Source organism: Geotrypetes seraphini, chromosome 4 (assembly GCF_902459505.1).
Source record: "Geotrypetes seraphini chromosome 4, aGeoSer1.1, whole genome shotgun sequence".
In the NCBI taxonomy this organism is placed as follows: domain Eukaryota; kingdom Metazoa; phylum Chordata; class Amphibia; order Gymnophiona; family Dermophiidae; genus Geotrypetes; species Geotrypetes seraphini.
This window is the reverse complement of record NC_047087.1, coordinates 52,410,254-52,422,915: the sequence shown is the minus strand read 5'-3', so window position 1 is coordinate 52,422,915 and position 12,662 is coordinate 52,410,254. Positions and strand designations below refer to the sequence as shown.

Below are 12,662 nucleotides of genomic sequence, written 5' to 3'. Positions count from 1 at the left end.
TCTCACTAAAGCCAACTACCCCAAACAAATAACCTTACCCATTTCTTACTCTTTTTGAAAATGACCAATTTTTTTGTTTTTGTTTTTGTAAGTTCTTGTTGTAATACATCTAGGATAATTCTTTTGTAATCCACCTTGAACTGCAAGGTAATGGCGGAATAGAAATCCCTAATGTAATGTAAACTGCCAGCCGCGCTAGCCGCTACCTCCTCCTCTTGAGCAGACGGTAATATTTCGGCTAGCGCAGGGGTTAGCGCGTGATGAAAAGTCCCGTGCGATAAAGCGCTAGCGCGGCTTCGTAAAAGGAGCCCTAAATAAATACAAATCAGGCAAATAAATATTGTCTCTGGACAACAATGCCACATAAGGATCCCTTCAAAGAAATGGTTTTTCTTTATAATAGGTCTGTAGAGCAACTTACTCAACAGTAATGCTTTGGTCAGTGTTATGTTTGATTGCGTGATTGATACTGCACAAGCATTAACTTATAAACAACTAGATATGGTTTAAGCCTGCAGTTAGAAGAATGGTACTGTATTTGGGCTTTGGAATATGGCATTGCATTTTTCTTCCAGACAGCTACATTTCAGGCACTAATCTGCTGTGTCGCTAACAAGTTGTATTATTTGAACCTTGCAGAGGAAGGCATCAATCACGAATGCAAGCTGTGTAACCAGATGTTTGACTCTCCAGCAAAGCTTCTGTGCCACCTGATTGAGCATAGCTTTGAAGGAATGGGAGGCACATTCAAATGCCCTGTTTGTTTTACAGGTAAGGTGCAGATTACTCCGACAAGCCTTGTAACGCATGGTTTCATTCAGAAATGACACACTATCCTGGTTAATTTCTTGTAATTACATGCGTAAATTCTAGGAATGCCCCCAATCCTCCCATGATCTTCCCACTTCTGTGCCCCCCTTTTTGGACTTGCATGTAAAATGTGTGTGCAGATCTGTGCCTAACTTTTAATTAAATCCAATTATCACAAATAATTGTTTGTTAGAAGGCCAATTTTCATTTCTAATTGGATCATTTTTCAGTTAAGTTGTGTGCACCCAAATTTGCATGCACAACTTAGAGCACAATATATACAATCTGGAGATGTATGTGTGCACATATGTGTGTAGATCAAAGTCTCTGGGGCTAGGGAAGGTGATTATGTACCATCATAAAGGGTTGAGTGAGGTTTGCTGAGCTTTGCCCTCTGATTATACTGCTCTTCTTTCAGTTTTTGTACAGGCAAATAAGTTGCAGCAGCATATCTTTGCCGTGCATGGACAAGAGGATAAAATCTACGACTGTTCCCAGTGCCCACAGAAGTTCTTTTTTCAAACAGAGCTTCAGGTAGGTTCTGACCTTCATAGTCCTGTGATCTTACATTCAAAAGAGGTTAAACATTCACTGGCGGCTGATGAACCTATAATTTTCCTGTGCATGGATTTTTAGTGCTTACAGAGATAATTCTGTTAAGAAAGTGCCTATGTTTGTCAAACTTCTAGAATACCAGCATTTAGGCACATATGTGTGCACATACATGTATATATGCCAAATATATGTATATTGTTGATAGCACATAGTTTGAGGGTGGGCATACACATGGATGGAGTCTGGACAGGACGTGGACAGGATGCAAAGCTACACATGTAACTAATAGAATAATACAAGTTATGCACATATCTCTGGAACATAGATACACATACGTATCTGGGGCAGGAGCGATATTCCTACGCTCCTGCCCTGTGTAGAGCTGCTTTCTGAATGGCTGCCGCAAGTTCTCGTGCTCCCGGTTTATATTCAAGTCAACCTTCTTTCTTCCTTTTTGGAGGGAAAATGTTACCTCAATTTATAATCAGTTTGGTTTATATTCGAGTATATATGGTACACCTGCTATTGACGTGGCATAAGTGAGTGTACCTAAAGGTTGGCACATGCTTGCTGACTTATGCTAGTCTCCTGTAATGGATTTTGCATTCAAAATGTGCCATTACAGAATACAGTGTCCCCCGCGAATTCGTGGTTCGCGAATCGCAGACTCACTCATTTGCGGAATGCTCTGACTACCTCTTCCTGTAGTAAAGTTGGGCTACACCAATCAGAAGCTGCATGTCAAAGCAGCTCCTGATTGGTGTAGCCCGACTTTACTACAAGAAGAGGCGTCGGAGTAGAATGCGAGTGATTTTCTTCACCCGCCGGCGCTCCAGCTGCCATCTACTGCCTCCCCTGCCTTTTGACAGGCGAAAAACCGTATTCGTGATTTTTTTGAAATTCACAGGGGTTCCTGGAATGGAACCCCGCAAATTTCGGGGGAGTACTGTACTAACTTAGCACTCAGGTTTTTGCATCTAACCTTTAGCACCCTTTATAGAATTGTGCATATTGCACCTCTTAAACATATTGTGCATATTGTGCATATTGCACCTCTTAAACAAGTGTTCTATAAATGAAAGTATGCGCCTAGGAATTGGTTCTTATCAGCCCCCTGCGACTGTCTTATATTACATTACATTAATGACTTCTATTCCGTCTTTACCTTGCGGTTCAAGGCGGATTACATAAGAATTGTTATGATCTTAATACATAAGCCAAGGGAACCTGTCACCAGGAGTGGGATCCCTAGGATAGTAGACTTGGGGGTGGGTCAGTAGAGTGGGCAGACCTGATGGGCTATGGCCCTTATCTGCCCTCATCTTCTATGTTTCTAAGCTTATATAGGAATATTATCTAATTTGCTGAGGAGTAGATTGGTAATGTCAGTGGAGTTTGGAACTTTGTTGGTAAAGTTATATTGGTTTTATGTGTTTTTTTGAAGAGTAAGGTTTTTGTCTCGGTTATAGAATTACCCTCTACCCCCCTCATTCTGTATAGTGTGCCAAAGTTAGGTGTCAGTTTGGCTCATAACTTTCATGCTACAATGGCAGTTACAAGCTAAAATGGGGGTGAAGCAGAAGCTACACTCATGCCAAATTACACAATAGCACCCAGGTGTTCTAGAGCATAACTTTAAGGGGGTTATTCACATGGAAGGGGCATGGGTGTGTTGCCAGATGATGTGCACCTTATAAGATATTGTAAGTTGCGCACAGATAATGTTATATTTAGGTGCGTACATTTACCATACATACTCGAATATAAACTGAGATTTTGGGGGGCAAAAAATGGCCTGAAAATTGGGATCTCTATTTATATTTGGGTCTGCGTCAAACTGCCCCCTTCCCAGACCTGTTGTAGGCATCCACTGGGCCTTCCGTAAGACCTAGTGGGCGGTGACAGGAGGGTCTCTCCTACCTCCTGTCCTGGCCAACTTCAACAACTCTTACCTCCCTCCCGCCTCCCCGATTTAGTAAAATGCGTACCTTTAAAATCACTGGTAGTCCAGTGGTGAACTGGGGCAGGAGCGATATTCCTACGCTCCTGCCCTGTGTAGAGCTGCTTTCTGAATGGCTGCCGCAAGTTCTCGTGCTCCCGGTTTATATTCAAATCAACCTTTTTTCTTCCTTTTTGGGGGGAAAATGTTACCTCAATTTATAATCAGTTTGGTTTATATTCGAGTATATATGGTACACCTGCTATTGACGTGGCATAAGTGAGTGTACCTAAAGGTTGGCACATGCTTGCTGACTTATGCTAGTCTCCTGTAATGGATTTTGCATTCAAAATGTGCCATTACAGAATACAGTGTCCCCCGCGAATTCGTGGTTCGCGAATCGCAGACTCACTCATTTGCGGAATGCTCTGACTACCTCTTCCTGTAGTAAAGTTGGGCTACACCAATCAGAAGCTGCATGTCAAAGCAGCTCCTGATTGGTGTAGCCCGACTTTACTACAAGAAGAGGCGTCGGAGTAGAATGCGAGTGATTTTCTTCACCCGCCGGCGCTCCAGCTGCCATCTACTGCCTCCCCTGCCTTTTGACAGGCGAAAAACCGTATTCGTGATTTTTTTGAAATTCACAGGGGTTCCTGGAATGGAACCCCGCAAATTTCGGGGGAGTACTGTACTAACTTAGCACTCAGGTTTTTGCATCTAACCTTTAGCACCCTTTATAGAATTGCACTCATTGGATAGTATCAGGTTGCAAATTCTGTCTGTTAAATGTAAATCTCGCTACTCTCTTTATAATCACTTAATTCTTATTATGTTTTTCCTTCCTTTTATTAAAGTTCCTGTAAACTATGCCAAGCTCTATCTTTATGGAGAGGATGTGGTATATAAACTTAAGGTTTAGTTTAATTAGTTTAGTTTGGAAGGATAGAGCGAGGGCAGGCTGTGAAAATGAACAGCTGCCATTTGGAAAAGGCTATATATTTAGTTTAGGCCTGAGTAGCACTGGTACAATGATAGGACTGGCCTAGTGGTTAGAGCAGCTGCCTCAACATCCTGAAGTTGTGAGTTTGATTCCCACTGCAGCTCCTTGTGACTCTGGGCAAGTCACTTAACACTTCACTGCCCCAGGTACAAAATTAAGTACCTGTCTAAAGTGTGTAAACGGCTTTGAATATAACCATGCAGAAAAACGGTATATCAAGTCCCATCCCATTCCCATTTAATCAGTGCCACTGCTTATGTGTACATGTGGAGCAGCATTTTAGAAAGGATGTTCAAATCAGAACTGAAACATCCAGGTTAGGCTGTCTAAAATCCTTCTAGGATTTTAGAACAGGATTTATTGACGCAGAAGCTGTTCTAAAGTATATGAAGAAATGGATGTTTATGCACCAATTACTTGAGAATCTATTGTAATGAAATAAATGTCCAAAATATCAATAGATCAAAATAGGTACATAAACATTTCTGTTTGGTTTGGGGGAGGGGGGGTCACATCCCCTAATCCCTGAAGCATTGAGCTGCTGCTGGTGCTCAACCATTATAGAGACCACAACTTCAAAAGGAATACGAGGAACAATTTAAGAGACTGGGATTGTTCTCCCTTGAGAAAAAGAGACTGCGAGGGGATATGATTGAGACTTTCAAAATACTGAAAGGAATCGACAAAATAGAGCAGGAAAAAAAAATTATTTACAATGTCCAATGTGACACGGACAATAGGACATGGACTGAAGCTAAGGGGGGACAAGTCCAGAACAAATATCAGGAAGTTCTGCTACACGCAACAAGTGGTAGACACCTGGAATGCTCTCCCAGAGGAGGTTATTGCGGAATCCACCGTTCTAGGATTTAAAAGCAAACTAGATGCACATATCCTTACGGGAGGCATAGAGGGATATGGGTGACTAAAATTACACCAGGTGTACACCTGGCTGGGCCTCCGCATGTGGAGATTGCCGGTTTTGATGGACTGAAGGTCTTATCTGGAGATGGCAGTTCTTATGTTCTTATGTAGATGGAGTTGGCTTAGGAAGTGGCTAAGTGATTCAATGTAACATCAGGGCATGCTAGGGAGGGAACATTCCTTGATGAAATCAAGGACTGCTTTATGGAGCAGTTGGTTCAGGAGCAGATGAGAGGCAAGGCAATTCTAGATCTAGTTCTTAGTGGAGCACATAAATTGGTGCAGGAGGTAATGATGCTGGGGACACTTTATAACAGTGATCAGAACATGATCAGATTTGATATAATCTTTGGAGTAAGAACATACAGGAAATACAATATAATATCATTTAACTTTAAAAAAAAAGGAGACACTGATAATATGAGGAGAATGGTTAAAAAAAAAAAAGAAACTTAGAGGAGCAGCTGCAAGGCCAAAATTTTCATTAGGCTTGGATGTTGGTCAAAAGTACCATCATGGAAGCCAAGGCCAGATTTATTTCATGTATTAAAAAGTAGGAAGGAAGACTAGTTGGTGTGGTTAACAAATGAGGTGAAGGAAGCTATTAGAACTAAAAGAAAATCCTTCAGAAAGTGGAAGAAGGTTTCAACTGAAAATAATAGGAAATAACATAAGGAAGGACAAGTCAATTGCAAGTCACTGATAAGGAAGGCAGAGACCTTGAAAAAAATATTGCATTGGCAAAAACACATAGTAAAAACTTTTAAAGGTATATTAGAAGGAAGCAGCTGTGAAAAGAATGAGCTGGACCACTAAAATAACTGAGGGGTAAAAGACGTACTCAGGGAAGACAAGGCCATAGTGTAGAGATTAAATAAATTCTTTGCTTCAATCTTCACCAAGGAAAATGTGGGGAAGATAACTATGCTGATGAGTCAGAGAAACTGAAACAAATCTCTGTAACACTGGAAGATGCAATGGGGGCAATTTTACAAATTGAACTGTAGAAAATATCACCTGGACCTGATGGTACTGTATATATTCCAGAGTACTGATAGAATTGAAAAATGAACTTGCAGAGCTATTGATAGTAGTTTGTAATTTATCTTTAAAATCCAGCATGGTACTGGAAGACTGGAGGGTGGCCAATGTAACACTAATTTTTAAAAAGGGTTCTAGAGGTGATCCTGGAAATTATAGACAATTGAATCTGATGTCGATGTTGGGCAAAAGACTATTACAAAGAATAAAATTACAGAGCATATACATAAGAGTAAATTAATGAGACAAGCCTAACATGGATTTAGTCAACGGAAATCTTGCCTCACCAATCTACTACATTTCTTTGAAGGGGTGAGTAAACATTGGATAAAGGTGAGCCGATTGATATTCTGTAGTTGGATTTTCAAAAGGCATTTGACAAAGTACCACATGAAAGACTTCTGAGGAAATTAGAAAGTCATGGGAAAGGAGGTAATGTCCTATTATGGATTAAGAACTGGTTAAAAGATAGAAAACAGAGTAGGATTAAATGGTCAGTATTTTAAGTGGAGAAGGATAAATAGTGGAGTTTCCTAAGGGTCTGTGCTTTATAATATATTTTTCAATCTAGATATGGGGGAAACTAGTGAGATAATTAAATTTGCTGATGACAATAAGTTGTTCAAATTTGTTAAATCAATAGAGGATTGTGAAAAATTGCAAGAGAACCTTGCAAGACTGAAAGACTGGGCATCAAAATGGCAGATGTGATACATGTGGAAGAGAGGAATCTGAACTATAGAGGGACCAGAACTATATCTACCAAATGCAGAGTTCCATGTTAGGAGTCACTGCCCAGGAAAAGGTGTCATCGTTAAGGATACTTTGAATCCCTCGGCTCAGTATGCGGTTGCTTAGAAAGCAAATAGAATGTTAGATATTATCAGGAAAGGAATGGAAAACAAAGATGAGAATGTTATAATGCCTTTGTATCGCTCCATGGTACGGAATTGGAAAAGGTAAGAGAAGGGCGATGAAATGATAGAAAGGATGGGGATGACTTCTCTATATGAAAAGGCAGCTAGGACTCTTCAGCCTGGAGAAGAGATGGCTCAGGGGAGATATGATAGAGGTCTACAAAATACCAAGTGGAATAGAATAATCCACTAGTTTATTGCTAGTGTACTCGTTCCAAAAAACCTAGGACTAGGGAGCATGTGATGAAGCTACTAAATTAGTAGTCTTCACTAATTTTCAAGTCAGGGCCACTTTGGACCCAAATGAGCTGAAGGAGAGCCACCAAATATCTTCCCATGCAAGACTGTGTCACTGCTGACCAGTGTGTGTAGATGACATCTGCCCCACCAGCCCGCCTTTGAACTTTTTGCTGAGGGCATCCTCAAGGAGGTAGGCATTTAAAATGCATTCTCTTCATCCATTTGAAAATGCCTTGTTCTTCAAGCAGGCAGCTTTTTCTCTCATGAGCTTGGATAGAGAGGCAAAGAATAACAGATAAAATGCCAGAATGATTATGAAGGCCGGGCCACTACAGAAGCCTTCAGGAGCTGCCTTTAGCCCCCGGGTCTTGCATTGAACAACATTGTATTAAGCAGTAGATTGAAAACAAACCAGAAAGAATTTTTCTTCACTCAGCATGTAATTAATCTCTGGAATTCATTGCCATAGAATGTGGTGAAATCAGCTAGCTTAACAGAGTTTAAAATAGTTTTGGATAATTTCCTAAAACAAAAGTCCATAAGTCATTATTAAGATGGACTTGAGAAATCCACTGCTTATTCCTAGGATAAGCAGCATAACATCTGTTTTACTGTTTAGGATCTTGCCATGTTCTTGTGACCTGGGTTGGCCATTGTTGGAAACAGGATACTGGGCTTGATGGACCTCCAGTCTGTCCAGCCAGTTGGGTTTTCAGGATAGCCCTAATGAATATGCATGAGAAATATTAGCATATAATAGAAGTGACAGGCATGCAAATCTGCCCCACGCATATTCATTAGGGTTATCCTGAAAACCTCAGTGGCTGATGGTCCAGGACAGGGTTGAGAACCACTGCCCTAGAGGAAAGGCAGGAAAGGGGAGATATGATAGAGACATTTAAATACTCCCAGGCATAGACGCACTGGAGGTGGGTCTCTTAATTGGAATGGAGGCTTTGAAAAGAGAAGTTGTAGGATGATGGTGGAAGGGTGTCGATTCAGAAGTAATCTTAAGGAAATATTTCTGTACAGGAAGGGTAATGGGTGTATCTCCCATTAGAGGTGCTTGAGACATGAACAATATTTATTTATTTTTATAGCCAGATTTAAAATAAAAAGCATATAACAAGCACAGAGTATTTTGGAGGTTGTATAGCTGTTGGTTTGCCTGGCAGATTGATTAGCTGTTTCTTTTGCCAGTTTCATCGATCAGCTGTACCCAACCACCTAACAGGGTCCCCTCTCTTGGTGCCCTGCTCAGTATTCAGTTGGAGACAGACTTGGCCCTAGCCTTGTTTTCACAGGTTGTAGCAACCTAACCAAACCTTGTTGTTTCCTTTCTGACAGGAAAAATGCACACCTTTGTCTTTATGTGTTAATTATCACTAACACAATTAAATTGGGCTCCTGCTTATAAAGCAAAATTTACTTAAACTTTTAAGACTTTGTATTTGTTTCATTTGTCTGGCTGAATTCCCAAGTGGTTGCTTCTTGTGCTGCTCTGTAATCCTGCGGAACAAGAGCTGATCTTTTTCACTTTGTTGATTTTTATATTTTCCTCACAGGACAGCCTGTTCTGTTCTCTCCTCCCTTCCCCTGCCCCATCTCCTTTTCCTGCATAAGGGTACAAAATTTATAGCTGTACCTGTGAATATTTGGATAAAATCGCTTCGTATTGCTTTTTTTTCTTGTAGTGCAGGAATTAATGGATAGACTAATTGTGTTTACTTGGGTTTTCCTCGGTGATTCTTTCTAGCACTATTCAGCCCATTGTTGCTGTTTCTGGGGGGCTGGATTGTGGAACTGCATAGTAAGTATTGGGAGGAGGACATCATGACAGGGCAGGATCTGGGTGGAGACAATCAGAAGGGAGGAGCAGCAGGCCTTTCTTCCATTCCTATACCCTACTTCCCTGGTCACCTGTAAACACCCATAAAGGAAATGCATTTCTGCCTCCTAGCTGCTGTGTATTCCGATGCTGTGTTCCAGAATTCTTGACTGCTGGGTAATGCAGTAGAATCTTCTATTCATTCCTATTTACATGACCTGCAACTGTTCTTTCAAAATATATATTTTTTTATCAAAGCAGTGTCTCTTCAGGAGACCCAGTTCAAGATTCTGCATCGTATTTATATTACTAGAATGTGTGGTTTTGCTATGGGATTGTGGCCTGATAGACAATGTGTTCGCTGTAAATAACAGCCCGGGACTTTTCTTCACCTATTTTTTGAATGTGCTCTTTTGACCATGTGGACTCTGGTACACCAATGCCTTGTTGATGTACTATAAAGCCCTCTAGATTGGAACTGCCCGGCTCTTTTGCTGGGGGATGTACAGGACCTGATTCAACAGGGCTTGGATTTTCCAGCTCAAAAATGTGTTCTTCATGGCGTCTTGCTGGGAAAAAAACTCATTCTACAGTTTTGGAAGGAGGACGTAGCTCCTGACTACAATCTCTGGATTGCCCAGATGACACTTCAGGCTCGGTTTGAACTGGACACTTACTCAACTAGATCCTCGGCTGTATGGAAGGAGTATTGTGGTCTCTGGGAACAATTTATGGCATCTAAATCTCTCCCTCCTAATTTGTAGGCCTTCTTTGCATTGTTTTCCCTGTATGCCTTTGTAGTGCAACTCATGTCGCTTTTTGTGTATCTTGGGTGGTTTCCCACTGCACTTTATGTGGGCTTAGTGGGTCTCTTTCAGCCCTTGGGGGCGGAGGGGCCTCAGTGTCTCTATGTTCATTGGAATGCATCTCACTCGTTATTCATGAGCCAGGGTATGTGTGTTGTGTGAAGTTTTAGTTGCTGATCCAGTGGCATGCTTACGTTGTGTGTGTGGGTGTCTGAGTGCTTGACTGTGAATCGTTTGGGGATTCTTGAGCTCTCTGTTATTTAAAAAAAAAATTGGGTATATGTAGCACTCCTTACGCTTTTTGTGGAGATACGGTGTTTGTTTCCTGTACGTATGATATTATTCTTTGCTGTTCCTGTGATATCCCTCATTGTTCTTTGTATTTGGTTACCTTTGCCTCAATGAACATAATATTACAAAAAAAAAAAAAAAAAATCACTAGGTTCAGTAAATGGCTCCTAAATTTTGGTGCTGAAAAAATGAGCACTATTCTATAAACGGCACTCCAAGTTGTGCACCATATATAAAATAGCACATAGAGACATGATCTGTGCCCAATTTTTAGGTGCGAGGATTTACACTAGCTAAACCTGGGGCTCCTTTTACGAAGGTGTGGTAGCGTTTTTAGCGCACGCACAAGATTAGCGTGCGCTGGCCAAAAAACTACCGCCTGCTTAAAAGGAGGCGGTAGCGGGTAGCGCATGTGGCATTTTAGCGCACGCTAAGTGCGTGCTAAAACCGCTAGTGCACCTTTCGTAAAAAGAGCCCCTGGTATAAATTCCCATGCCTAAATTAGGTGCAGATGCACTGAATCCTATAATAGTGCACACATTTATTTTATTTATTTTTATTTATTCTCCCAGGGGAGCTCAGAACGGTTTCCATGAATTAATTTAGGTATTCAAGCATTTTTCCCTGTTTGTCCCAGTATGTAAGATTTTCTCTTTTGCCTACAGATTGTCCCTTCAGTATTCTCAGCCCCTCAGCAAATTCCCTTTTCAGTTGTGCACTAAAGAATATACATGTGCATCTTTACAGAATAGCACACAGCAAGGTGCACGCATATATCCAGTGTTGCCAGTTAACACCAATAATAATTATTAGCGCTAATAGGCCTGTTAACTAACCCTCCTTTTTATCAAGCTGTGCTAGAGGTTTTTAGCACAGGCCAGCGAGGTAACTGCTCCGACACTCATAAGAATTCTATAAGCAGCGGAGCATTTACCGTGCCAGCTCGCGCTAAAAATCTCTAATGCAACTTGATAAAAGGGGCCCTAAGTTAGTAAAGAGTACTACTGAGATGTGCTTTTTAGTTCATGAATTGCTGCAAACATACTCGTACTGGACATGGTGGACCGCCACAGGGGGAGACAGGTGTGGAGACAGAACTGATAGTGCTGTGAGGCATCTTCTGGTTTGAAATCTCTAGTTTCAGTTATATTGCCTCGGCTGTAGTGTCAAGGAATTTAAAATAAGAAAACGTCCTATTTCTACACAGAAATCCTAGGCTAACACTAGGGTTTATGCATTTTAACACTCCCTTGTTTAAAAATGTACAACTGTCATGAGTTTAAAATCAATCTTTATACATAATGGGGCTCATAATAAAAAAAAAAAAACATCTAAAAAGTGGCCTAAATGGGTACTTTGATGATCAAAAAGCCTTATTGTCCAAGTACCCATAATCAAAGCTGGTTTTAGACATATCTAAAACCAGCTTAGGCCTTTCCCCTGCCTCTAAACCCATAGAGCGAAAAGAGGTGTTTTTAGAGGAGGGGAAAAGGCGGGCGGTGGGCAGGAGGTGGGCCGACCTAGACCTAGGCGTGCAGCAGGTATAACCAAAACGTTAGGCAGGTTGCCTAGTCGACACTTATACGTTTCGACTTAGACCAAGTCAAAACAGGTATAAGTGCCGAAAAGGGGCCACTGAGCTGATCAGCTCAGCATCCCCAGCAACCTGCCTACCCTTACTGCAACGTTCGGAGCTTTGACACGCAGCTCCTGATTGGTAAGGCCCAACTTAGTGCAGGAAGAGGCGGTCGAAGCATACAGCGAATGATTTCCTGCACTTGCCGGCGCTCTGGCTGCTCTCTCCTGCTTCTCCCGCTGCCCTCTCCAGTCTCCCCAAGAAAAACTGTATTTGCAGTTTTTCAAGATTCGCGGGAGAGTATTGTATAGCTCTCGTGAATACTGTGAAATTGTGAATAAAACTTATCATTGGTATTCACAATTTTTTTTTTTTTTAAACACTGTCATTTGCCCGACCATGCCGAAACAAGTGCTGAACTTATTTTCTCTACACCCCTTTTTCGCTGCACTCTTTTCTCTGATGCTGCCATTTGCCCAGCCACATTGACAAAAAGCGTGGAGCTTTTTTCTCGGCACTCCAGGATGATTTCATTCAGGAGACAGAGTCAGAAAAGATGAAACCCGCAAATAATCGAAGTCGCACGTGCCGAACCCGCGAATAAAGAGGGAGAAGTATATTCCATTTAAAAGTAGACTAATAGGGCTCCCATACCATTTTATTTGGGTACTACTGGTGGAAGTAAAGCAGACCTAGTTCCCCCAGAAAACTTCTTGATAGAAATAAATGCAAGTT

General features: G+C 41.4%; 1 protein-coding gene across 7 annotated transcripts in view; it reads left to right on the top strand.

Moving 5' to 3' along the window:
• Positions 1 to 12,662, top strand: part of ZNF423 (zinc finger protein 423) — a 715,192-nt gene that overhangs the window by 642,921 nt on the left and 59,609 nt on the right. For all 7 annotated transcript variants that reach the window (XM_033941103.1, XM_033941102.1, XM_033941101.1 and 4 more), the window contains 2 exons: positions 640 to 771; positions 1,229 to 1,344. In XM_033941103.1, the coding sequence (XP_033796994.1) occupies positions 640 to 771; positions 1,229 to 1,344 (248 nt within the window). The remainder of the gene's footprint in view (positions 1 to 639; positions 772 to 1,228; positions 1,345 to 12,662) is intronic.